This window comes from Equus przewalskii, chromosome 2 (genome assembly GCF_037783145.1).
Source record: "Equus przewalskii isolate Varuska chromosome 2, EquPr2, whole genome shotgun sequence".
Lineage (NCBI taxonomy): Eukaryota > Metazoa > Chordata > Mammalia > Perissodactyla > Equidae > Equus > Equus przewalskii.
The window spans coordinates 27,235,662-27,263,368 of NC_091832.1; the positions used below are offsets into that span (position 1 = coordinate 27,235,662).

The 27,707-nt window shown below is 41.7% G+C and overlaps 1 protein-coding gene across 8 annotated transcripts; it reads right to left on the reverse strand.

Annotated features, from left to right (window-relative positions):
• Positions 1-27,702, reverse strand: GMEB1 (glucocorticoid modulatory element binding protein 1). 8 transcript variants are annotated; one of them, XM_070610504.1, is made up of 10 exons: positions 27,269-27,702; positions 20,969-21,126; positions 15,866-15,948; positions 14,767-14,891; positions 13,059-13,162; positions 10,674-10,831; positions 8,664-8,795; positions 7,537-7,674; positions 5,170-5,292; positions 1-2,313 (listed from the first exon to the last, which is right to left on the reverse strand). In XM_070610504.1, exons 2-10 carry the CDS (start codon positions 21,094-21,096, stop codon positions 1,613-1,615), a joined length of 1,692 nt encoding a protein of 563 aa, XP_070466605.1. In that variant the 5' UTR covers positions 21,097-21,126; positions 27,269-27,702; the 3' UTR covers positions 1-1,612. The 8 variants fall into 8 exon arrangements, with proteins under 8 accessions (XP_070466605.1, XP_070466606.1, XP_070466601.1 ...); XM_070610505.1 differs by having other exon boundaries at positions 20,969-21,123; positions 27,269-27,694; XM_070610500.1 differs by having other exon boundaries at positions 15,866-15,978; positions 27,269-27,387.
• Positions 27,703-27,707: the final 5 nt, after the last annotated feature.

A 27,707-nucleotide genomic window follows, 5' to 3' on the forward strand; every position in this document is an offset into this window, starting at 1 on the left:
TACAGGTCAAAGTTTTGCTTTTAATTAAAAAAAAAACAAAAATCCTCCCACTCCTAAGGTGTGTGCTTTCTTTTTTGACCTATTTTTCCTTTAAATTGTCTGCAGTTTCCCTATGTTTTTCCTAGTGCAGTAAACAATGCAATCAAAGAAATAAAAACCAGGGTCCACTCTTGCCCCCAAACACTGACGATGGTCAAAGAGAAGGAATCACAGCACGGAAAATGGCCCAGCTCTAAATACACAAACAACATAAAAAAATCCCCCCAAAGACATCATTATTGACATTGCTGTACATTTCCTATAATGTAACGTGGCAGACAATGCTTCTTTCCCAGGGAGTCCAGCTCGCTCAGGAGGAGACATCTACTCAGTGCCTCAGGATAGGCTGGGGGTGTTGAGTCTTCCCTGCCAAGCCTAAGGTTTTTTTATGAGCTCAATATCTCACAGAAACATCTGTGGTATAAATGGTATAAATGAATCTAAAAGGGGATGAAGGCAGGCAGGCACCTGTCACTGTTCTCGGAATCAGCCAAAAAGCTGAAGAGCGTGGGATCCAGAAGACAGATGCCATTAACAGTTGAAGGATGGAGGGCTGAACAAGAGGAAGCACCAAATGAGTGGCTGCTTTTGGTTCCAAAGCCAAAACATGGCCCCACCAAAGAGGGCAGCTGGTCTGGATGAGGAACTCCCCCGCTCCTGGGGTCATGCAGTAAAAATGATGGCCTTGGAGCCCCACCCCCATGACAGCCACAGTCCAAGAACCAGAGCAATTTACACCACAAAACACACTTTGCAAAGGAATGGACTGATCCTAGTTTAGAAGGGTTAAGTGCTTTGACAAAGTCGGGGGCAAGGTGAGCTTCAATCCCAAAGCACAGCTGTGACATCCCTGGATTGCTATTTCTGTAAAGCCGCAGGCCCCTGATGCTGCTTGTTCCATGGAGACGTACCCTTCCACTTATCACTGCCCTCTCCTCAAAACGGCACCCATGGTGGTAACCCTCAGAGATATCAAGAGGCATCAGTTGCACTTCTGGAAGTAAGATAATTTCCTTGCCCCATCCTGGCCAAAGCACTTCCCTTTTTAAGCCGCTGCTGGTATGCCACCTTCCCCTCCAAGCAGAGTTCAACTTCCTTTTGTTTCAGTTTTGCACTGGCCTCTGAGGGCCCTTTCCAAGATACAAAATAAAGTATCCTTCTGCATCCATGTGTGAGTGGGTTGCCTTCCAGTGTCAGATCTCTGTTCCAGAGTTTGGTCAATGCATCTTTATGAGAATAAAAACACATGCGTACACAGATAGACTAGTCTGGAAAGAGCTTTCTGGATAGGGTTTCCGGTTATCTTGATGCCTCCCCTAAAAGAAATAACTTTCTTGGTGTAAGAGGCTTAGGACATTGAGTGACCTACTCTCAAATTCTGGAAAGGCAGCTTATTTTTGTCCATTTTTCAATGAGGGTGTGGGAGGGACCCAACATTTTCAATTATAACAACGAGATTTTGTTTTAAAAAAAAGGATCCTATGTGGAAATGAGTGGGACAATGATAAAAAAAAAAAACACAAATAATTAAAATTTGAAACCAAAACATATCTCCTGGCCCCAAGATCCCCAGTTAATCCTCTAAGACTACAATCTCCACGTTGTGAACTTGATGCTGGTGTTCTTCCATCTCAGCTACAACTTTCTCCTCAGTCCTCAGTTCTGTCTCCAAAATGACTGCTTTGCCCTCAGTATCCTCAGCCTCTGGGTCTGGGGCTGGGTCAATCTCAATGATGGTCTGCCCATCCTCTGAGGTGCTTTCAACAGCCTGGATTGCCGAGGTCAGGCCAGACTCCATGGCCACCAATTCCACAGGGCTCACCATAGTGGTCATGTTGCCCAGGGTACTCCCATCCTGCATGGCGGTGGAGCTTAGCAGTGCCAAGCTAGATGAAGGGTGGATGGTCACTGTTTCTGGTGAGCTGCTCTTGGCAGAGGAGACCACTGTGGCATAGCGGAAGAGCTGAGGGCCAGAAGGCAGTGTGTGGACAGTCACAGGACTGGAGCCCTGGCTGAGGGTAGCCACTGGAATATTGCCCATGGAAAACGACTGACCCACTGGGGTGATGGTGATGGGTGAGATGACTGTGAACTGAGGCTGCTGGACAGGAGGAGAAGGGCTCAGGACAGTGGTGGAGGCTGGCCGCTGGAGCCGGGGCCTTTTTGGAGGCTTAGGAGTGCTCACAGGCATCAGTACCACATTTTGAACCGTCTGGGACTTCAGCCTGTGATCCTGAGCTTGCTTCTTCTGCTCTTCCAACTGGCGTTCCAAGTCTATGGAAAAAAAGACAGACTTTGTGTGGAGGGAAGTCTAATCTTGGGAACAGTAAACTTGGAGTGAGGAGACCTGCAGCCTTGTCCTGGTTTTGCCACTATGTAGCCTCAGGCAAGTCACTTGATTGTTTTCAAGAAGAAACTAGACTGGATGAATTTTTTTTGTTTCTTTTGCTGAGGAAGATTGGCCCTGAGCTAACATCTGTGCCAATCTTCCTCTATTTTGTATGTGGGATGCTGCCACAGCATGGCTTGATGAGTGGTGTGTAGGTCCGAGCCTGGGATCCAAACCTGTGAACCCCAGGCCGTCAAAGTGGAGCGTGCAAACTTAACCACTACACCACTGGGCTGGCCCCTGGATGATTTTTAAAATCCCTCCAGTAATTACATTTAATTGTGTGATTATAGGCAGGGCAACAATTCAGAATCTTTTTAAGCTGTGATCCTACTATAGCTCAACTCCAGGAGCTCCTGTGGCATTTTATCACCTGTCACCAAAATGCAAACCAAAGAAGCCTCCAGTTGATCTAGCAGCTTATATACACCTTGCCTGGTCTACAGATGAAAATAAGGAACATCTGCATAATCCCTTTGTATCTGCCGTGGACCGACAAAGGAGCTACAATGGTCACTCTGAAAAACAGTGATTTCCAAAATGTCCTTCAAGGCAGGTTCACCTTGCTGGTGACCCAAATGGCCTTAGCCTACCATTAGCCCCCAGAGAAGTCTACATAAAGTTACAGAAGAAATTCCTAAGAATTACAGAACTGAAGGAAGTCTTGGAGTTCTAGCACATTCATTTCAACAGAGATTCAGAGAGGTAAAGTGACTTACTTGAGGTCACAAATCTTGGGCCAAGACAAAAGTCTCCTGATGGCCAACTTGGTGGCTTTTCCACCACAATACACCTGTCACTATCCCTCTCCCAAGTGTCCAATCTAACCTTGGTGACCACTGGTGAGTCTGGTTCTACAACAGAACTTCTCTACTGCTTAGTACCTGATAAGCATCCAATAAGTAGTCAGTTTCACCTGCAGAGCACTTTGCTTCCTATTGAACACCAAAAGCAAGTTAATTCCTTGCTTGGAATAAAAGGAGTAGGCAGGGATTAAGAACATGTTAAAAAATTTTAAAATACTGCCCTTTAAGGTTACAAAATACTCCATTTTTTCCCTGTTCAGTAGTAATCAAAGAAATGTGAACCTAAACAAGATACAGATTAAATCTATAATTTAAAAAAAAGCTAAATCAGAGAATATTATAAATAACAGCGCCCAATTTTGGTAAGTTCAAACTGGTGACATAAATTGGTATAATCACCTTGGAAATTTGACAATAGGTCACAAAAATCCATAAAAAAATTATCAATACCATTTAACCTCAAGCTTAGTCCTCAGAAGTAGTTTAAAAGGACATAAAAAGAAAAAGTAGGGCCAGCCCTGTGGCCTAGTGGTTAAGTTTGACACGCTCTACTTTGGTGGCCCAGGTTCAGTTCCTGGGCACAGACCTACACTGCTCATCAGCAGCCATGCTGTGGCAGCAACCCACATACAAAATAGAAGACTGGCACAGATGTTAGCTCAGGGCCAATCTTCTTCAGCAAAAAAAAAAAAAAAGAAAAGAAAAGGAAAGAAATAAAAAGAAAAAGTTATATACATACAAGCTCACAGCAATAATATAAGCTACTGAGGAAAATTTTGAAAATTCAAATGTCTCCTAATAGCATGTCTATGTGAAGTACTGTGTAGCTAACTCAGAAAAATATTAATATGTCATAGTGAAAAAAGCAGAAAACAAAACTTCATGTATACTATAATTAAAACTATCTAAAAAAATAATATGGACAAGTAACCAGAAGCCTACATTTCTAACAAAAACCATTTTTCAGATGGTGTAAAGTTTCAAGGTGGAAGATAGCACTGGGTTGGGAATAAGAAGACAGAGTTCTACTCCAGGCTTCACTGTCAAGTAGTGGTGTGGCCCCAGGCAAATCATTTATCCTCTCTGTGCCTCTATTGGGTCATTTGTAAAATAGGGATTACAGCCTATAACATTCTCAGGAGGATCACATGAAAAAGGGCATCTCTAAGAGTACTCGGTAAACTGAGTTTAAAATATAAACTAGGCATAAAAATAAGTTTAAGACAACATAAATTGTTCTTCTCTTACCAAATGATCTTTGCCTTTTGGCTTCATGACTGACTATAATACATCCTGCATCATTCAAAGGCTGAGAGTCCAAACCTGACTTGTTTGATATCTTTCATCTGCCTTACCCCCCCCAAAAGCGCCTCTTGATTCTCTCCAGGTATAAGTGCCAACTCCCTCTGTTCTTCTACCATACCCACTGCTATACGCCTCTGTCACAAAACTGAACTACTCTTTGGACTTATTTCTATGTCTGCTTTTCCCTTGAGTTCCTTGAAGACCATGAAGAAATGGAGCCTGTCTTATTCAACATTATATTTCTAAAACCTAGTGTGGAGACAGCACAAAGTAAATACTTGATAAAAAGAGTTAAATTATCCATGTCTTCATAATTTCTGATTACCACGAATAATAAAGAGGGTGCTAAATTTATATCTATCAAAAGATGCAGTATCAATAATATAAAAAAAGACAAAGGCAAATTTGTTTCTTCTGCTACCAATATTACTGGATTAATGGAGCATTCTAGCCAACCTCTTAATCCTCCAAAAGATATAGAAGGAGGACTATGATGAAGAAGAAATGAAAGAAAGAAGGAAGGGAGGGAGGGAGGGAGGAAGCCAGTCCTAACAGAAGTCAACAAAGAAATGGCAAGACTCAAGGATATTAGCACAGTATCACCTAAGAAGAGAGAGAAGCTAAACACACCTGTCAGAGTATAGAGAAACTGCTCTTCCCCCTGCTCCACTTGGTTCTTTCTGTTGTCCAAAACCTTCTTGACTGTGTCCATCAGGCCAAATGTATGTGCTACATTGTTGAGAACAGCGGCATCTATTGGAAACAAAAGACATGGCTGTTGAGCTAAAACAGAAATGCTCCACCAAATCCCTGTTTTGCTGCGTATAAATGTGAAACAACCCAGAAATGGCAGGATGATTCTAATCGCATTTTTTAAAAATTTTAACAAAGATTTATCACATGTATAACTAATTTTGATTTAATTGTTATATTTTTATACATCTCTCCATATAAATAAATACAAACATAAGGAAAAAAATCTTGCATCTGGTTATAGGTTCTGACTTTTGGTTTAGAAAACACGGTCATAGAATCTCAGTTTTGCTGTTTCCTCCTATCTGTGTGACCTTGGATAAGTCATTTCATGCCTCAGTTTTCTCATTTGAAAAAAAGTGGGACTAATAATACTTACTCTGCAAGATAGATATGAAGATTAGAAATATCATATTTATTTTTTTTTTTTTGAGGAAGATTAGCCCTGAGCTAACATCTGTGCCCATCTTCCTCTACTTTATATGTGGGACGCCTGCCACAGCATGGCTTGACAAGGGTCCACACCTGGGATCCGAACCGGCAAACCCAGGCCACCAAAGCAGAACATGCAAACTTAACTGCTGTGCCACCAGGCCGGCCCCAGAAATATCACATTTTAACATGGGGACTGGCATACAATATTATTAATAGTATTATCTGTCTCCCTTTATACAAAACTTCTTGAAAGAGTTGTCAGTAATTGTGGTCCTTACTTCCTTAAATCGGATCACTTCTCCACCTATAACTCTTCCACAATCTTCTCATCCAGTTCCATCTTTTAAATAACATGTACAAGCTGAGAACTCCCACATGGAGATCTCCAGCCCTGACCTCTTTCCTACGTTCCAGATTCATACTTCCCCGGATTCATACTTTCATCTAGCTGAGTGACAGCTCCATTTGAAGGCCTCATAAGCATTTCAATTTAACAAGTCAAAAACTAATTTTGATTTCTTCTCCCAGTGGTCTTCATCTCAGGAAATGATATCACCATTCACAGCTCAGGCCAAAACTGTATGAGTCATCCTGGATTTCTTTCTCTTTCACCCTACATCCAATCCAAGATTTGTCAGTTCCACATTCAAAACATATCCCCAGTATGATCACTTCTTCCCAGGTCTACCATTACCCACTCTAATCCATGCCACCATCATCTCCTGCCTGGAGTAATTCCTTCAAGAGTTTCCCAATTAATCTTCTTGTTTCCATTCTTGCCCCATATAGCCTATTCTCCACACAGAGTGTGGATCTTTTAAAAGTGTGAGTGATCTTTTAAAAATATGAATAAATCTGATAACTTCATTCCCCTACTCAAAATCACTATGACGGCTTACCATCACCTTAAAATAAAGCCCAAAGTTCACCAAAGCTTATCTAAACTGTCCGCTCTGTTCCTCCCCAACTTCATCACCTATCACGCTCCCCAACCTTACTACCTGCCACGTCGATGCTTCTGTAACTCTTTTAACCCATCAGGCTCATTGCAACTTTAAGGTCTTTGTTCCTTCTACCTGGAATGTTCCTTCTCCCAGCTTGTCACATGGCTAGCTTCTTCAATTCAGATCTCTGCTCAAATGCCACCTCCTTAAAGAGGCCTTTCTTGACTACACTATCTAAAATAGCCACCCCCATTCTCCATATTATTTGCCTTTTTTTTACTTCAAGCATGTAAAAAAAGATTTTTCTGTAAAGTTTGTTTAGGTGTATTTACATTATGTATGAGTTATAAAGAGGTAATAAGATACAACCAACAAATCTAAGAACTCAATGAACACACAACCTTATGAGATCTCATCATGACCCCTTTTGGTATCAGATGATTAGAACATCCTTTTTACATTGTGCACAGCAGCAAGCACTCTGTGAATATTCAGAAACAGCTATAAGTACACACAATAGTTCTGTAGTTCTGGAGCCTTTAAACTAATAGAATATGAGAATTATCTAAAACCAGGTAGATTTCTCCAATTTTCAGACCATTTATATAGAGACAGAGAGAGGTTGCTTCCTGGCACCATTTACAAAGGCAAAAATTACCTTTGCAAAAAGCATGGCCAGATCTGACTTCAAAACCTAGTTATGAACTTTGAACAAGTAAATTAACTTTTATGAGCCTTAGTTTCCTAATCTGTAAAATGGGGATGATAACACCTATACCTCACTGTTTTCGCGAGGCTGACAGGATCTGCCTACAGTTGTTAGTGTTTAATAAACGACGACTATTGTTAGGGTTAATACACTCACCTGTGACCTGGAAGGGAGCCTGGATGAGGCGCTGTTGAACTCCCCTCAGCAGCTCCTCTATTTCCTTCTGTATATTGCAGACAACCTCTTCCATCAGTCCCACATCAGCTATTCCTTTCCAGAACATCAAAGTGTCCTCTGGTACAAGAGGGATAAGACAGAGGGTAAACAAAGGGTACTATATATTCTTAGGCACATGTCTACAACATATTAAATTCAAAATTATTTCAATTCAAAATGATTTCTTGTTGGGCCATTTCTGGGAAAAGGGAAGAAGCTTTTGAAAAACTAGCTGCCTCCCTGAATTGGTACCTAATTATTTGGCCTCTTCAGCAACAAAAGGGATTTGGGATAATTGCCTCAATTTGTCATGGCTCTGGCTATAACGAGCAGGTATCGTCCTAATAAAGATATTAAATTAAATATTGTTTATTTAAATAATTTAATTTAAAATTAAATAATATTTAATATTTTAAAAGTTAAATAATAAAGATATTAAACTAAAGATATATTCCTCCTAGTCCTCTACTTAAAAAAATAAAAAACAAAACAGTTGCATAGGTGAGGTGATAAGCTCCCCGAGGGCAGAGGCTACATCTTTTCATCTATTTATCTAGCCTCTAGCAACAGTGCCAACCACAAACAGGCAGCAATAAATATTTTTTAAATGAATTAATGAACGGAGGATAATGTGAGGCCTCTCCTGGTCCCCTCTAAGTGAATCATCATTAATCACCATCCTCTACACAACCTGCTACCTAATTTTTCCTTCTAACATCTTGCAGCTTGGTTTAGCCAAGAAATGTGCCAAAGTTGGAGGCAGTTTGATTGGATGAAAAGCATGGGCTATAGAGTCAAAAAGCTGAATTCAGCTCTGACACTTATTGGTTGTGTGACTGGTCTTTGGCAAGTTGCTGCACCTTTCTGAATCTCAATTTCTTCACGTGTAAAATGTGACTTTGCAGCGCTGTTGCATGGATTAAAATAAGATGTTTGCAGCTATAAGTAGTATTAATATGCATGAGAAAAACCAGCAAAAGTAATTAAGATGCCTTCTGTGTCCATAATCATAATAGTGATAAGGATTACAAAATCCCGCAAGGTATCTGAGCCCTATAGAAAAGTACCTGAAATTTCCTCTGAGTCTTTTTTCACGCCCTCTTCTGTGGCCATGGTGACAGCAGCAGTGAGAGCCGAGTTCCATTCCAGCCCTGCCTCTTCCATGCTCTCTTCTGAGATGGCAATCTGTGTGATGCTACCTAAAAGCAGTCCATTGGAGGTAAGGCCAGTGAACTTTATGGAAAAGTCATAGCTATCCTCTGTCTCATACTCACAGTCAAAGAGACCCTGTTATTTTAACCTTCTGACCTTTTGCCTGCAGGTCCATATATTAAAAACTAGAATCCTAAGTAAGCCAGGATGAATATTGGATTTTCTAAAGAAAATTTGCCTTGCAAAAGAAAATGCTCTCTTCTTACTCTGAATAGAAAGTGAAAGATAACTTATAAAATCACAAAAGAGCAATCTGCTTCCTGAGCAGGGATGTTTTTGAAAGAGACTGAATGAAGGTGGGTATGATTGCTGGGCTGCCTACCCGAGACTTAGTGAGGATGAAGAGGACCTAAAAAAATATAAGAGAAGAGAATGGTGCTTAACCAAGAACCCTACTACAAGCATGTTTGTTACTAAGTATCTAGAACATCTGAAGTTGCTACAGCTTATTTATCAGCCTATGTAAAAGAAAGCAAGAGATATGAGACCAAAGAAAAATCAGATAAGAAGAGATCCATGAATAGCAGATTCACAGAGAAAAAAACCCTTTGTTATCAATTGTATATTAAGATTTTTAAAAAAATTTTTCCTTCTTCTCCCCAAAGCCCCCTAGTACATAGTTGTATATTTTAGCTGTGGCTCCTTCTAGTTGTGCCATGTGGGACACCACCTCAGCATAGCTTGAAGAGTGGTGCTAGGTCCGCGCCCAGGATCCGAACTGGCGAAACCCTGGGCTGCCGAAGCAGAATGCGCGAACTCAACCACTTGGCCATGGGGCCGGCCCCCTAAGATTTTAAACAAAGAGAATTGAGAAAAATCAAACTGATCCAGACAGACAAGTGTGGACTCTACATGCTGGAGGATATCAATAATCAAGCAAAAAAGTAGTATCAATATGGATAATCATGTAAAGGAGTTTTAGCCAAATAAAAAGGAAGTAAATAATGACAGCATTTTCCATTTTTCCAGTGAGTCACATGACCAAAAATCCAAGCTGCCAGATATTTTATACTTTCCTGGAAAGGACTTGGGTTCCAAGACAGTTGGCTTCTACTCACCCAGTGGTTACTCACAGAATATCAGGGCTGATCAAAAGAAACCTCAAAAACTTTAAAGCACAGTACTTCCCCTACATCCTTTAGGGTTCTTGCAACTCTGTCAGGCATACTTATAAGTCTTCTGGATAGAAGTTGAGACTACTTCTATCTAACTGTGCTAAGTCTCCAGTTGGACTAAGTGAATGCTTAATAGTAACAATTTCACACAGCTACATCATTCCTGGAGATGGGCAGGGAGCCCCAGTCCTAAGCTCAACAATACTGAAGTTAAGTGTGTGCCCATCCTGCCTTATTTGAGAGGAAGCCTCAGCTGGGTTATCTGGATCCCTTCCAGGCAGAGCTCTTTGATCCTTACAGCACAGTCTCCAGAGTCCAGCCCAGTCAACAATTCATCATCTTTGATACATCTCAGTTCAACAATTGAAAACCATCCACCATTCTAATCCACCTTCCTGCTTTGACCACTAATAGAGCAAAGGATTTTCAAAACAGTCTAATTTCAACCTAGATATGCCAAGTGGCACCAAAGTGAAACAGCTGAATAAGTATTAGAATTACCAAACCATCCTTCTAATGCTTACCATGCATTGTAACAAAGAAACAAGGAAGGCGGTCTGGCCAATAGGAATCATTTGGGAGAAAATGAAGAGGTCTGTTTCTAAAGCATGGAATCCCACCCAAGATTCTTATACTTTACAGAGACATCAATGCTCATGAGAATCAAAATTAAGAAACACAAAGAAGAAATGAGAGGGAAAGTGCTATTGAAAAACATAGCGGGTTTTCAGGTGGTTTCCTACCCCCTACCATCGGCCGAAGTGGGTGTCTGCACCACACTTGTCTGCTGTCCTGGCACTGGAGCTCTTGCACTGCTGATCAGAAGATCAAATTTGGTGCTTCTGCAGGTATTGGAGCAAACCTTGTCATGTTGGTAAAAATCAATCTGCCCGGAGTCCATCATTTTCCTGTGCAAAGGGAGATAAGGACCAGTTCAGTCCGCACTTCTAGAGGGAATTAGGCCTCGGGGACAAACTTGCTGAGTCTACTCTGCAGATTAGCAAAACCTCAAAAGTCATTAGGTTGCAAAAGTTCTAACTGGGGCTATAAAATTTTCATTGGTCCTGCCCACATTTACAAGTATTCCTCTGCCTTCCCCAGTCTACACATTTTGAGTACTCTTTTATTTCCCCTTATCACTAAGCTTTAGGTAAACACTCCTGACAATAGCTATTTCCCCATAGAATTTCACTAAAACCAAACCCTAATGGCAAAAAAACTAGCTCATACCCCAGAACAACTGAGAAATGCCACAGGGGAATTAGAATTTTATGATGAGATTCTGATGTATTAGTATTTATAGATCAGCAAGATCTGTTTCCACTTTTGGAGACATAAAACTTCAGCATATTTTCTTCCTTAAAAAAAAAAATTGATAACATCTCTCCTATAAATACAGAGCAAAGTTGGTTATACTAAACCCCCACTATAAAATGTCCTTCTAAGTGGATCCACAAGACATTGTTATTATAGGTCATGTGCAAAACCGTGGAGTATTTTAATTATAGTAAACTCTATGTTATAATGTTACTTGGCTTTCACTAAAGGTTTTTTAGGCGTTCTTATTCCTTTTTACATTTGCAGAAAGTAGGCATATGCTTGTTTTTCTGGGCAAATAAAACAGGCCAAGAACCATGAAAATGAAAGTTAAAGGTATTCCTCCCCAATTTTATTCAACTACTGATTTCTGTACACAAATCATCTGGGGTGAATTTTTTTTAAATTGTCTATGACTATAAAAATAATATGTGAATAAAAAATTAACATTTTCTGTGGAAAATACAGAAAGCTGTACAGAAAATAACTACCCTTTAAAAAAAATCCCACAACTCAGAGTTAACATCAACATTTTGGCATATTTTCTTCTACTAAATTTTACTTACATATGTGTATTTTTTAACACAGCTAAAATCACACTGTTTAATCGACTTTATCTTTTGTTTTCTTTCTTCACATTATATCATAAGCATTTTTCCATGTAAAAGCTCTTTCTTAAAGATTGACACTTGAGCTAACAACTGCTGTCAATCTTTTTTTTTTTCCTGCTTTTTCTCCCCAAATCCCCCCGGTACATAGTTGTATATTTTAGTTGTGGGTCCTTCTAGTTGTGGCATGTGGGACACCGCCTCAGCATGGCCTGACCAGTGGTGCCATGTCCGCGCCCAGGATCCAAACTGGTGAAACCCTGGGCTGTTGAAGCGGAGCACGTGAACTTAACCACTCGGCCACAGGGCCAGCCCCTAAAAACTCTTTAGAAATATTTTAATAACTGCATTATATCCCATAGTATATACTCATACCTATTTAGACTAGCCATAACTTACTTTAAATATACCTTGACTGTATATTAAAGCAGACTGTAATTTTCCCCATAATAAATAATGTTGCAATGAACATTTATGCGTGAATCTCTACAAGCACTATAGATTTTTAAGACAAGTTCCTTGAAAGGAATTAAAGACAAAGGGTAAAATGTTTTTAAGGCTCTTGATACAGTTTTGTGGGGAACTTTTAATTCTTGACCATATTTTAAAATTTTCTATCAATAGGCAAGTGCTCAAGGAACCAACTAAGGTCAATCTTCACCAGAGGGAAAAAATTACAATAGTAAACTTGTTGCAAAAAAGGAGTGGGGGAGGGAATATTACACTTCTCTAAGTTTATTTCTGTGATACAATGATGGCAAAAATTACATTCCCTGTGCATAACTGTTACTTATCAACAGCACCCTTCTACTTTATCAGATTATCCCAGGATTTGTCAGTCAGCCTACACTTGTCTGTGGTTGTCACATTTTCTCAGCACCAGTCTTAGCTCTGCCTAGGCTTGGTGATGTCAGGCAGGACTGTCATCTACTCCTGAGCTCCTCTGCCCAAAGAGGATCCTACCCACCATCCTGACATCAGAAAAATTTGCCCCAGATGCTGAGAAGAGTTAATTAATTCAATATTCCTTCTCTCCCAGGGATTTTAAGAACAGGTTGATGAAAGTCAAATAATGCATGGATTGCTCAAAACAATCCTTCAGAAAGAATAAAATTTGAAATTACAGAGCAAAGACTGGATTCTCTGGATTCTACCATGATTAAGTGTCTCAAGGTCTGTTGAAAGGTATGTGCTTGCCATTAGAGCTTACCTGAGCATGATTCCACCCAGACGAATGGCTCTCTTCCAGTCCTTTAGGGTGGACTTGCCAGCCAGGTGAACAAAATGCTTGGGGCTGATCAACTGATCATTGAACTAAAGTGAAAAGAAAAGTCTAAAATAATCCAATGTCAACTTAGACAGGACGAGAAAGAGGAAAAAGAAGGAGATGATAACTACTTGTTATATACAAAAAATACCCAGACAACCTCTTAAGTCATAGCCTAATTATCCAGCCTCCTGTCCTATTGTGCCAGAGATGATCCTTCTCTGAGCACAGTGCCCTGTCCCTGATACAAAGCTACAGAAGACACAAGGAGGATCAGACATCAATATATTGCTTAGCATTTAAAATCTATTCATGCCCTTAATCAGGCAGTTGGGTCCAATGTTGCAAAGGCTGTTTAAATAAACCCAAGTAATCTATCCAGCTTTTTTTTTTTTTTTTGAGGAAGATTAGCCCTGAGCTAACTACTGCCAATCCTCCTCTTTTTGCTGAGGAAGACCGGCCCCGAGCCAACATCCATGCCCATCTTCCTCCACCTTATAAGTGGGACGCCTACCACAGCATGGCTTTTGCCAAGCGGTGCCATGTCTGCACCCAGAATCCGAACCAGCAAACCCCAGGCTGCCAAGAAGCGGAACGTGTGAACTTAACCGCTGTGCCACAGGGCCGGCCCTCTATCCAGCTTTAATGATAAGATTCACGATGTGGCAGAAAGAATAAGCATGGTTATAACCATATTTACTTCTACCAATAGCAGTGCAGAGCCTCAAAACTCTGTAATCCTTAATGATGCTAGGATGATGCCACTGAGGGTGATTACTATCAATGGGTACAGCTGTGGCTACCAATGGAGTTAGAATAAGCAATTATTTCCACATTGTGCTCTCGTGAAGATTATTTATTTATTTAGTGAGGAAGAGTGGCCCTGAGCTAACATCTGTTGCCAATCTTCCTCTTTTTTGCTTGAGTAAGATCATCCCTGAGCTAATATCTGCACCAATCTTCCTCTATTTTGTATGTGGCATGCCACCACAGCACGGCTTGATGAGCGGTGTGTAGATCCACGCCCAGGATCTGAACCCACAAAACCTAGGATGCCAAAGCGGAGCATGCAAAATTAACCACTATGCCATGGGGCTGGCCCCCAAGATTATTTATTTTCATCATTAATAATTTCCAATACACTCTACCACTATGCACACCAATGTAAGGGATTTTACATATATTATCTCATTCATCTCCTAGCAACCTTACAGTGTGTATATATCATTATTTGTATTTTAACATACTCTGAAACATCTGAAATGAAACATCTGAACTCTGAAACATCAAATGACTTGTTTAAGATCACCCAGCTAGTCAGTGATAGAGATGAGACTCGATTCATTCATTCATTCAATAAATATCTATTAATCATCTACTATAAGCCAAGCACTATTCTAGGTGCTTGGAATACAATGGTGAACAAGACAGACAAGTTCCTTGCTCTCATAGAACTTGTATTCTAGTGGGACTTAAATCCAGGTCTATTTGACTCCCAAGTCCTTGTTTTTTCTACTGTGACACAATGGGACTATAGGCACAAAATCAAAAAACATTGATATGGTGGAAGAGAGACAGGAGGCATCAAAAACACGCCCTTTGAAAACAAGGAACCCCAAAATAGGCCATGGTAAGGAGAGAAGACAATTACCTTGACACATTTCACATTTATTCCTGGACATACAAACTTCTTCCAGAGGAGGATGGCTTTGCTCTCCCCACAAGTTATGGGGTAAGCAATTTCCATATCCTCATTTGCTTCTATAGTGCTTGCATCTGAAAATGGAAAAAATATCAGTTATTTATCAAACACTCTTCCCCAAAGCTTAAATTCAAAATCTCTAGTCTTCTGGTTCCTCTGACGGTCTAGCAGTTCACACTGGCTGGTATTGTTTCAGAATCCTCTGGAAGAAGTTTGGCATAACAGCTCTCTTACTGAGCTCCCACTATATGCCAGGCACTGAGCTATATGCTTTTACATGTTTAATCTTATTCAGTTCTTACAACAATCATGAAGCAGCAATTGTTTCCTGTATTTACATATACATTTGTGGGACTCAGAAAGGTGAAGGGACTTTCCCAAGCACATACAGCTAAGAAGTGAGAAAGTGGGAGTCAAACTCAGGTTTGTCTAATTTCATTTTTCTTTTTTTTTTTAACTGGGAAATATTCACCCTGAGTTAACTTCTGTGCCAGTCTTCCTCTCTCTTCTTTTCCCTCCCCAAAGCCTCTGTACATAGCTGCATATTCTAGTTGTAAGGCCTTCTAGTTCTATGTGAGCCACTGCCACAGCACAGCTACTAACAGACGAGTGGTGTGGTTCCGCGTGGGGAACTGAACCCAGGCTGCCCAAGCGGAGCTCAGCGAACTTTAACCGCTAGGCCATCACGGCTGGCTCAAGTTTGTCTAATTTCAAAGTTTCTTTCCACTGACTGCCTTCTAGTCAACACCTCATCAGTCTTCATCAATAACTTCCCTAATGACAGGGATCAAACTTGAGGCTCCAATTTCTTTGTGGGATTTTTACAGATGAAAAATATTCTCAGCAACTATAGCAAACTGATGCTAAACAATCAACTGACAGCCCTAGCATCTCAGTCAGTGGTGTTTCTAGATGTGCCACCATCAAATTGATGGCTGCAGCACTGGTAGGGCACACCAGGTATGGGGAAAAAAACAAAGCACGAAAGGCAAGAAATCTCAACCAAAGAAGCTAATGTCAAAGGTACTAGAATAACAAAAAGACTTACCAATCCCTTCTTCAATTTTGTGTATTGTGTGTGTTTCTACTGCCACAACTGCTGTGTTGTTCTCCGACCCGGCTTCATAAATCCTGTTGTAAAAGTGTCCATCGATAAACAAACTACATAAATCATGAAAAAATTAATATTCACAGCATGGGGTTAAGAAATTTGTTTTAATCTATCTCAAAAGGACTAACATAAATATACTTCACAACTTTATGTTAATGCTGTGACTAGTTCCCCATTGTATTTAAACTCTAAGCTCTCCAGGTCTGCTTAGCAGCTACTACCATGGAAATGAATCAACAACTTTCCTCATCTCAAAGGAAAGTTCCACTTGCCACCGTTTTACTCCAGAATTTTCCCTTCATAACTTTAAAAGCTCATAACACAAAGTGTTGCTTCAAGTATAAGATTAAGTCATATTATAGAATTATCCTAACAAGACTATAAAGTAATACTGCTGGACAGTTCGAGACAGGAATAACCTGTTGACCATAGAAGTTATTGTTCCTTGTTGAAATCCAGGCACTTTAGCATTTTTTAGCACTTTAGCATATTTTAAGGCACCATAACCAAACTATTGACATGAGTAAAGCCTAGTGAAAAAAAAGCGAGAGAAAGACTATGCCCAAAGTACCTAGCAGTAACTAGAGGTCCCACTTAGGGAAAGTGTCTCTCTAAAATGTTTCTACCTTCTAAGAAATGAGTTCAGATAACCTAATATGACACACTGATGTCCTTTGTTTAAATTCTATAGTAAACAATGTGTTAATTATTGCATCTTGTTATTTGAAAGCACTGCCTGAATAATCTCCTTTGCATCAGTGATTACCCATCCCCACCGGTGACAGCTCTAGCACAGACCTCCTTTCTGAATTTCACACCAGGACAGAGTTAACTGCTAAATGAATAACTACATTTGCACGTCCGATAACACTCTGTGGAATACATTATGTCTAAAATAACCAAGTTCTCTTCCCTCTCCCACCTCCCAAACTACTCTTCTTCCTATACTCGCCATCCCCGACTCTATTTCCACTGCTACTGCCTTAATTCAGGCTGTATCACCTCTAGTCTGAACTAGTCTCTATGCATCTACCTGATCTTCTATATCACATAAATCCCTCCTTAAAACCCTTCAAGAACCCTCTCTTCGCTGTTCAAATAAAGCCCCAAATCCTTAATGTGAGTAATATTAAGGAGGACTAAGTTCCTCCAAGATCTGACCCCTGGTTTCAACTCTCCCCAAACCCCACCTTATAATCCAAGCCCTCATCATACCACACTATTTGTGGTTCCCAAAACTGCTATCTTCTTTTATACCTTCTTTCTTTGCTCTTACTTCTCCCTCTTCCCAGAAAATTCTTCCCAATCTATTCATTTTTTTAATGAGTAGCCTCTATGATGCTTTTCCTTCCATCTCATTCCTTCCAGTATAATCACCCATGTCCTCCTTTGTGACCCAACTTTACTCTAGGCTTTTGTCACAACACCTAAAACACTTAATTCTATACACTTGTTTACGTGTCTGTCTCCCCTTGGGCATAGTCTACGAGGTCCCTGAGAGCAGAGATTATGTCTTATTCATTTATTCTATTTTGTATGCCTGGAACATAGTATACTAACTGGAACATGGCAAAGCACTCAAATGGCTGGTCGATGAATGAGGATGGTAATAAATATGAGAAACCACTGCTTAAGGTAAGATTAGTAAACTCATTCTAAACTGGCCAATATCTGCAAAATCCCTTAAAAGAATAAACTCTTATTTATACCTAAGTTCAACAACCAGTAATTGCACATGGAGTGGGAAGTAGAGGGCATAGTCTATATTTTTATGAGTAAACAAGGTTTTATCAGGGAAAAATTTTCTAAAGCAACTCAGGGTAGGAATGGATTTAGCCTAATTCTCTATACCTACTACAGCTATAGTAAAAAATCATAAAATACGTTCAAAATGTTAAGGCATTTTAAGATACTAACATGCCTTATAAATCATTAAAGGAAGGTAAAATTATGCTCACTAGAGCTTTAAAGTCAAGTCTACCTTATTGTATTCTAATTCTCTGAAAACTGAAAATCCACATATAGTTAAGTTCTTTTTATCCAGAATGTCGAGGAAAGATATTCTGATTAATTGAATGTTGGATTAAGATTATGATATAAACTAAGGGGTACCCTACTAATCTGAAAGAGTTTATATATGTTCTTAAGACTTAAACTTTCTACTAGGGAGGGATATGAGCATGAAAGGGAAAGGAGGGCTCCTATACCTCAACCTGAACTATTCCACTCCGTCTGGACCCCAGTCCTCCACAGAAGAATGAAGTCAGTCAGCACACTCAGTAAACTTACGTAGTACGAAAATCACCAGTCCCTGATCTCATTGTGTCAAAAACTTTATTATGAATCCAAAATGAACTGGAAAGCCAAGAACAGTGACAGAACCCTAGTACCTTCTCTCCTCCGAGAACTTTTTGAGTATGTTATCAAAGACTTCACTTGAAAAAGTTAATAACTATTCTTTCTTTTCTTTTTTTAAACAAAGTATATGCTAAACATCTCTTCTATGTTGACAAGCTCCCAGAATTAAAAGCCTTCTAGATACCTTAGTAACTATGTTTAAGAAAAAAAAGTTAAATGTGGACAGATTTTAAAGCTGATCTGGTGTTACTATGACAGCATCATCTTATACAATGTGTCAGGTTCTATGTATTCATATCGGGAGACTGTTACCAGACACTCTACTTTTGCTTCACAATGTATTCTTGAAAACATGTACATAATGAATATTTTAAAAAGTATAAAATGTCATATATATAAAAGCTAAAGACATATTAAGAGGAGTTTTATATATTGAAATCCAAAAGTCTGTATCTAAAATCTCCAATTATTTCTGGCCTTTGGATACAGTCTTTACCAATATGTTCCTAGTAATTCATACATGCTCTTTGACTGTTTCTTTCCTTCATACTTGAACCTACAGCCAATCAGGTTAAGTGTGACTGAGGCTGAAGACTGACACCTGCTGACTTCCATCTTTGTTTCAAGTATATTAAACTTATAAGACCTGTACTTCTTGTCACTAGTATCAATGTTTTTGTTCCCTGCTCCTTTTTATAAAATGAGGCTAAAATGCAATAAAATATTATATAATTAAATAATACAACAAGAGAAATCAACTGAGCATCAGATTGGCAGGCATCTCAGAATGCAGTACCTCAAAATGATTATTCACTAGCTTATATACTAAATTCAGCGCAAACAGTGGACTGGGGAGTCAACACATGTTGTAGAAAGATGCCTATATCTAATCAAGCAATGAGAGGTTTCCAGAAAAGGCAGTATCATTTGTAAAATAAAGAGACAAAAGAAAAATAAGGGAAACTAAATCTTCAAAAGAATTAAGTCTCTAAGTAGCAAAGAAATTTTTTCTCTCTCTACAGGGCATATGACAAGTGACAACTGAGTGCTTTAGGAAAGACAGAGAAATAATGACTCCATAAGAAAACAAAGCTGCTGAGGACTACACAACCTACCCTTTACTCCTTCCTCTTGTACCAAAGGGTAATGACTAAAGTTGTTGTACGTGTAACAAATGAAATTCCCAAGGAAGCGAATGTGAATAAGCATGGATATTCTTTTGGTCCCTATAAAAATTTAAGTCATGCTATTGACTATATGTCAGGAATTATTTATATCAACTTTCCCTTATAGATGTTAGAATATTTTCTTCATGCTTAACAATATTCAGAAATGTCAGCAAACTATGATATATTTTAAAAACTAAAAAGAGAAAGTCCTTATCTTTTACAGATACATGCTAATGTCTGGAGTTTGCTTCAGAAAAATTCAGGAGTGGGTGGATTTAGAGATGAAACAAGACTGGCCCTGTGTTGATAATTATTGAAGCTGGTTGATGGGTGCTTACATGGGAGTTTATTATAGTATCTTCTTCATTTTTGTGTATATTTGAAGTTTTCTATATTAAAAAGTTTTAAAAATTACCAAGAAGTTGATTGTCTTTCTCCAGAAGTGTTAAGACAAGGTACATTACTTAGTAGATTGGGATTGGATTATGTTTGCCCAAGAACATTTCTAATCATATGAAGAATCTCTTTTTTTTTTTAGGAAGATTAGCCCTGAGCTAACATACACCACCAATCCTCCTCTTTTTACTGAGGAAGATTGGCCCTGAGCTAATGTCTGTGCCCATCTTCCTCTACTTTATATGTGGGACGCCTGCCACAGCATGGCTTGATAAGCAGTGCATAAGTCTGTGCCCAGGATCTGAACCAGCAAATCCCAGGCCACCGAAGCAGAGTGCATGAACTTAACCGCTATGCCCCTGAACCGCGGGCCCCTGAAGAATCTTTTATACATTCCCCAAGATAAAATAGCTACCCCTCCTTTGCCCCAGTAGATCTAATTCTTATTTAACCTTCCAGACCATTTTTTAAAACTTATCTCCTTTCAAATTCATAGTAATCCTCTGACATCAAAGCACTTCCTAGCCATGCCACTTAGCACTTCTTAGATTTTTGCCATGTAAGTGATCTCTTTATTTACATATATGTATTTTTTGGTTTGTACAACTAGATTGCAAGCTCCATGACTTTGGGAACCATGTGCTATATTTCTTCTGACACCTTTGTAACTCATTATATAATAGTAGGTGGTTGATATATATTTTTGATAGACTAAGCTTGATAATTTGTCCATCCATGAGGGCGAAGAGAGGTTCTGGTAGGAAAACTTTTATAGCTGCCTTGCCTAATCTCCTCTGACTCTAACTTCACTGTCTTTGGGTAAACATGTACCAAAGCACCGTGCTAACTAGTGTGGATAAATAAGATGAGGGAGCTGCATAACTACCCCTCAAGGAGATCACGGTGGAGAAGAGGGAGAGAAAGGAAACAGCTGATTGTTGTAATAAGTATTAAAATGATGAATATAGCACAAACTACATTATGGAGATGAAAACTTAGCCAGCTCTGAGAGATTGATGGTGAATGTTTCACTGTGCTAAGCAACCATAAAGTTATAATTTCCCCACTCTTTAAACCTCCCAAATTTTTCAGAATATCCACATCTCGAGTCACTTACCCTTGTTGCACAGGCTGTAACTGCAAGATCACTTGGGTTTTAGTGTCTTCAGGGTTCTCCCCCTCATTTCCTTCAGTGGGTACCACAACCACATCCCCCACGGGGACACTCACTTCCGCATTAGCCATCTTTCACATGAAGTCAGATAGCTGAGGCTGCTGTCAGAAAAAAGAAGCACCAGTAATTTTGTCTGGCTTGAAAAGATGGCAACCATAGGAAGGGAACACCAAGATAATGACTACCAACTCCAAGGGCACCCTGGAGATCATGGTCTTCTGAAAAAGATGGGGAACTGTGAGAAGGGGCTCACATAGGCTCTGATCTTTCCAGAAATGCCTTCGTACCCACTTGCTGTTGTAGGTTTTCTTCGTATGTGTGATTCATCCAGTAGCGTGCTGGAGCCAACTCTACCAGCTCCTAAGAACCAACTGTGCACATCTATTCCCAACTCTGAGTTTAGCGACATCAAGTTGGTAGCTTGAAATCAGTGGTGCTGGGAGTATATACACCACAGAAATTGGCAAGCACTACAAATCAGGGTATTTTTTTTTTTTCTGGAGAGCTGGTTTACAGTACAAAACTAGTTCTATCCCGAACAGTAAGCTCCTAGAAAGTAGGAATCATCTATTTTCTTTGCAACCAGCCATTACACCTCATCGAGCACTCTGTCCTTTGTGAGTACTTAATAAGTATCTGCTGACTAACTGAATTAAGCTGTATGGAAAGAGAAAGATGACTTGCATCATGTGGTTGTTTAATAAATGCTGAATCCAATTGTATGACCTCTAGGAACTTCTTAATACCTGTTTGCCTGAGACTGAAAGGAGAGATGATCCACCTGACATCTCCCTTGCAGGGTTGTTGAAGAAACCATCCACGACACATGCTCCTTGACTCTAAAGTAACTCAAAGCATTGTCCCAATCGTATTGAAAACTCAGAGGGCCCCAGGATATTCTCCAGCTGGTAGTCTTCACAGTTGAAAAGAAAGGAGTCACTTAAGAGAGTATAGGTAAGAGCACTGTATTTACTTAGATATGTGAGACGGTGCTGAACAGAGTAGGCACACGACGGATGTAGGTTTGAATATGTGACTGATAGTCAGACAACTGAATCCACATCTCAGCTCTGCCACAGCACTTGTTTGCCTATGATACACATACTTAAGCATAGCACTCAAAGTCTCCCTCATTTGGCCTCAAAATACTTTTCCAGTTACCTGCAACTATCATACCCCAAGAATCTTAAGCTCCAGACATACCGACCACCCACTGTATTCTGAATACGTAATATGTGCTTTCTGTACCCTTGTTATTCCTTAAGCCCCAAACTCCTTTCTCCCTCAGCTCCTTCTTCTTTCAAGGCCCAACTCAAAACCCACTCCTCCACAAAACACTGCCAAACCATTTTCTTTTCTGCAGTCCCCCGACACGTGGTCTGTAGCTCTCCTCTAGTGTTCATCACTGTGATGAACCTATACTATAGTTATACTATAGTATACTGTAGTTAACTGAACAGATATCTATCTTCATAACCGCACTGTACTGTCTGTGAGGACAGGTACTGCTTATCTAAAACTCTTTTTGTCTCCCATAGCCCTGCTCATCATAGGCACTGACATATGTTGATTCAATCAATTTTTGTTTGTATTTGACCTAGTTAAAATTCCCACATCTGACTTATACTTCTGCCCTTTATGAGTCTCACGTTCAAAATTTTTCCTGAATTCTACACCTCCTCTTATCCAAAAGCCTCTTAAAATATCTTGTAGTCACCTTAAACCGAACTCATGTTCCCTCTCAAAACTGCTCCTGTGTTTCCTGCCTCAGTAAATGGTGCTATCCTCCACTCATTTTCTCAGTCCAGAAACTGAGTTATTTTTGACTCCTCTTTCTAAATCCAATCAACCACCAAATCTTATCCATTCTATCACCTATATCTTTCTTCTGACTATCCCCCATTCTCCATCTGTGCTGCCACCACATTCTGAGCCACTACACTGTTACCTGCATTTTTCCAGCTGCTTCTCATCAGTATCCTAATCTCTGGTCTTGCTCTCCAATCTATTATTTACAGAGCAGACAAAGTGATCTTACTAAAGGCCACAGGTCATTTTCCTACTTAAAAATTCTTCAGTGGATTCTCTTTGCTGTTAGAATAAAGTGCAAACACCTTAACATGGCTTACAAAATCCTCCCAATCTGTCCCCTGCCCACCCTGCTAGTCTCATTTCTCATAGTTTTCCTCTCACATTGTGGGCTCCTGTCATTGAATTTTTTCCAATTTCTCAAACATGTCATATTTCTTCAGCGGAGCCTTCACACTTGTTTCCTCTACCTGGAATTCTCTTTTCCTTCCTCTTGGGCTAGTCAGTGCTAAACTTTTGTGACTTATTTAAAACATCACTTCCTCGGGGAGGCCTTCTGTGACTTCCTGGATCAGATTTGAGCTTGTGTTCTTGCTTCCTCAGTGCCTGCAGTACCCCATCACAACCAACAGCCTCTCCCCACCAGACTGCATCCTGGGAGAGCAAGGATTGCTTTTCTTTTTCAACAGCTCCCCTGCCCAGGACACAGGAGTGTAAGAGTTTTCAAGTATCAGACTCCATCTCCAAAACTGCCTACCTAAACCTTTCTAAGGAAATCTAACACATAGCAGGCATGTAATTAAATTTTTGTGCGATGAATGACCCAATTTACCCTAAAAGACTTCTAGAATTTTCTACTCTTCTAATTTAGGGGATATAAATTTGCTTAGGCAGCTAGGCTAAGCTGCCTTACTTATTGCCCATCACTATTCCCAGTTCAACAAATATTTACTGAGTCTCTACTCTACATGAGGCACAGAGTTAGCCTCCCCTTCTTGGAAAGGAGACAGTATCTGCTCTTAAGGAACTACAGAAAGGAAAGACATGCATGGCACTGTCACATACTACAGGGAAAAAGTAATTATAAGATATTGCAGTACACAATATGACTTCTTTAGGATAAAGGTTTAAACCTAGAGAAGAAAAACAGAGCCAGCCCTGGTGATCTAATGGTTAAGATTTGGCGCTCTTACCACTGTGGCCTGGGTTCATTTCCCAGTCGTGGAACCACACCACCCGTCTGTCATACTGTCGTGGCAGCACACAGAGAGCACTAAACTAACAACCAGGATGTACAACCATGCACTGAAGCATTACAAAAAATAAAATAAAAAAAAGAATCGATAGGCTGGTTCGGCTCAGTGCCAGCAGTAGAACCAAAACAACTAGCACCCTGAAGTCTAGAAAAAGAAAAAAAGGGATATGATGAAGCATACAAACGCCATCAATCCTAGAATAATTGAACCAATAGATATCTTCAAAGCGTGAAACACAAAAGTGTAGGGTGAATTAAAATAATCATCACAGCTAACATTTGTTGGCCACTCATTTATGGTCGAGCACTGTTCTGTTACTATTACATATTTAACTAATTAAAAAGATGTAATACTTTAGCAGGTAACAAACTTATGGAATTTATTATTCCAAAAGGCGGAATTTATTACTCCAAAAAGATGTTTAATTTTTTAAAAATTAACAGATTAGGTAAATTAATGGGTTTTAGAAAAGCAGAATTAGGAGGATGATTCTAGTTTCAACCTTCTACTCTAAGGTTGAGGTCTCTCTACAACACTCTGAATAAGTGGTTGACTAAGCACTTGATTAATACTTTACTCAATAGGAACTCTTATTTTACTCCTTACCCCTCCCACACCTTGGAACCTAAGTTGAATGTTCTAGCTGCTTCTCCAACCTTCTGAGTTTATCAGAGAAGATAATTATAATCATCTACAATATGTCTCTCAGTGTCAGTCAGAAACACAGGTCTGATCCAACATGGCAATTCTTACATTCTTTAGAGAAGCAAGTTTGGGTTGAATATTTCTTATTACCCTAAATACCATATTTCTAACAAGTAACCAGCTACCAGCTCCACAGACTACACTGGCTAATTGCAAGGCCATCTCTTTGAGCTGAGTGTAAAGTGAAAAGCAGCTCTTGTTTATAGCAACAAAAACTCCTAAGGCAAGATGAGTGAACTGATCCTTCGGGTATTTCATGGAAGAGGCCTTAGAGAATTCATGGTGGCATCACACTACACTATCTATAATTCTAGGGCAACACATGTAAAGGCAGTATGTCATATTTATGTGAAAAGCAAAAATTATTTTGCAGTTACTTTCCAAGACACCCTAAAAGTAAGCACATGACTGCTCACATAAACAAGTGGAAAGCTAAACAATGACATCTGACCTACTCAGGATTAAATTTTTTTTGTGTCCTGAAAACTAATGTTTAAAACATGGCAAGATGTAAGCACAAGTGTCACATGATCACAGGGACATCAGAGCTGATGCTGAAAAGGAATAACAGAAATACCAGATATCTTGAAATTTCCTAACCCCCAAAATGTATTTATTCCACACTGTAATTTTTGTAGACTGTTTCGCAGTCTATTCTCAAGAAACTTCCAAGTTAAAACTTTATTATTACTTGAGGCCAAAACTCCTTGATTTTTTTCCTTCTTTATTCCTTCTCGTGTATTTAGTAGGTGATTCAGAGTGCTACCAGATGTAATGAAGCCAACAGGAAGGCCACCCAGGACCACTGTGAGGGAACAGCCAGAGCAAACCAAGTTCAGGGTAAGTCACACATCGGAGACTACGATGCAGGTGTTTGGGGAAGCAGTGGGACAAGAGGGTTCTTTGAAGGGTCATCCCACTAGAGTCTAGGGTACTTGTGCTTAGTACAAGACCAAAACAGGGCCCAAACTAACCCAGCTGAAGTATAAGACAGCTATTCAATACATGCTTGCTGAGGGAAATGTAAGTGGTCGTTGACTGATGAAACAGTCATCAAGTCAGTAGATACTAAACATGCATAACCGATGAAAAGCTGACAAATCGGGGGCAGCAGTCCAGACATTTAATGAAGAAGTCCCCCCACAGCACTTTGGTAATCATCAGAGGCAAGGGGGGCAAAAGGAATCCCTCCGTGAGGACAGAATGATCTGGTCGTCCCTTTCCCGAATCCTCGAGGTTACGCAGGAAACCCCACTTCTTGGTTCTCCTAAACAGACACCATTCCAGGCCCCTTCTGGGTCTGCCAGGAAGTGGCTTTGAGATTTCTCTCATCTTGAGAGGAGAATTCAGGCCTCCTCCTGCTCCTTGGGCAGCCGAGCCTTCCCCTGAACCCCGGGGCAAGACTCGACAAGCCTCAGTCTGGAGGGTCAGTGTCCAGGACCCCGAGGGAGGATTCTGCCCCTCCATCAGGAGACACCTAATTTCAGAGAGTGAGGGTGCTCTACACTTCCTGCCCTCAATTATCTCCTCTCGGGCCCTCAAAAACATGGCCCTCCCCACCCGTGACACACCAGATCACCCCGTTCTCTACCAGCAGGGACTCAACCCCCGCCCCATCCCGACTTTGGGAGCCTCTGAGGTGTCCTACTCCCGGCCCCTCACGACGGGAAGGCAGGGGCCCCTGGCTTCCCCGGGAGCTCTCCCTCCGCGTCCCCTGCTCCCACTACCCGGACTGCCACCACGCCTGCCTGGGGAAAAACACCTGCCTCTTTGGCCGGACTGCAGGGCCGAGGCCTCCACCGCGCCCCTCAGGTGAAGCCTGGCCTCGGCTGTCCCCAGCAGAACCCACCCTCCGCTCTTACGCGCGCGCCAAAGCTCCGGGGGGCTCCTCCCGGCAGCCACCCAGGCCCCCCTCCCCTTTCGCCCCCTCCCTCCCCCGCGAGCGCGACCCAGGCCTCTCCTCAGCCCCTCAGCGACGGGCCCGGCGCGCCCCGGACCCCGCCTCTGGGGATACCCCAGGGTCCCCGGACCCTCGCCGGGGTCCTGGACGTCCGGGCCTCTCGGTCCGGAGGCGCTCCGGCCCCTCCTGGCCCCTCGCCCGAGGACTTCCGGGCCCCCCGGTCCGGGGGCGCCAGGGCCCCCCCCAGTCCCGGGCTCGCCGGCCCCCGCCGCTCTCGGCCGGGGGCCGAGCCCGAGCGGCGCGGCCGGCCGCGCTGGGGGCGGCCCGGCTGCTCGGGCGGACCCAGCGGCAGCGTCCCCCCACCCCCCCGCGGCGCCGCGACGTCCGCTCGCTCCCCGGCGGCGGCGGCGGCACGCACAGGGCGTGGGGAGGCGCCCGCGGAGGCAGCAGCCCCCCGCCCCCTGCGCGCCCGCCCGCCCGCCTCGCCGGCCGCCGCGCGGCCCCCGCGCCCGCCCCCCCGCCCCCACCCCACCCCGCGCCCGCGCCCGCGCGCCCACCCCTCCCCCTCCTCACCGTCTCCGTCGGGCGGGCGGGCGGCGAGCGGCCAGGGCGGGCGGGCGACGGAGCATGCGCAGAGGCCGCCACGGCCGCTACCGCCACCGCCGCCGCCAGGCCCGGCTTCCACACTTCCGGCCGCCGCCGAGGGCGAGCTGGCGCCTTAAAGGGGACGCGTCCCTATTGCCGGTCCCTCGGAGGATGAGCCTCGGCCGGAGGGATCTGAGTGAGCCTTTCCCTGAGCAGGGGTCTTCTGGTCTGGAAAGTCAGTGTTGAGAAGGACGCCAGGGACTCCAGGAACTCTCCTTCTCCCACTTCATGGATGAGGAAGATGAGGCCTAAATTAAAGATGCACCTCATCCACAAACGGGGGCAAAGGCAGGTCTCTCGACTCCACTGGAGGACTCTGCCCCTCCTGCCTTCCCCAGTCCTGTTTTGTGAAGCTTTACATCTTATC

Excerpts from the sequence above, each read along its gene's own strand:
- GMEB1 (XM_070610500.1), bottom strand. The coding sequence starts at position 21,096 with ATGGCTAATGCGGAAGTGAGTGTCCCCGTGGGGGATGTGGTTGTGGTA. Across the intron at positions 15,979-20,968 it reads TTACAGCCTGTGCAACAAGG|TTTGTTTATCGATGGACACT; the intron begins GTAAGTGACTCG and ends TGATTTATGTAG. Across the intron at positions 7,675-8,663 it reads AGACTCAGAGGAAATTTCAG|AGGACACTTTGATGTTCTGG; the intron begins GTACTTTTCTAT and ends CTCTTGTACCAG.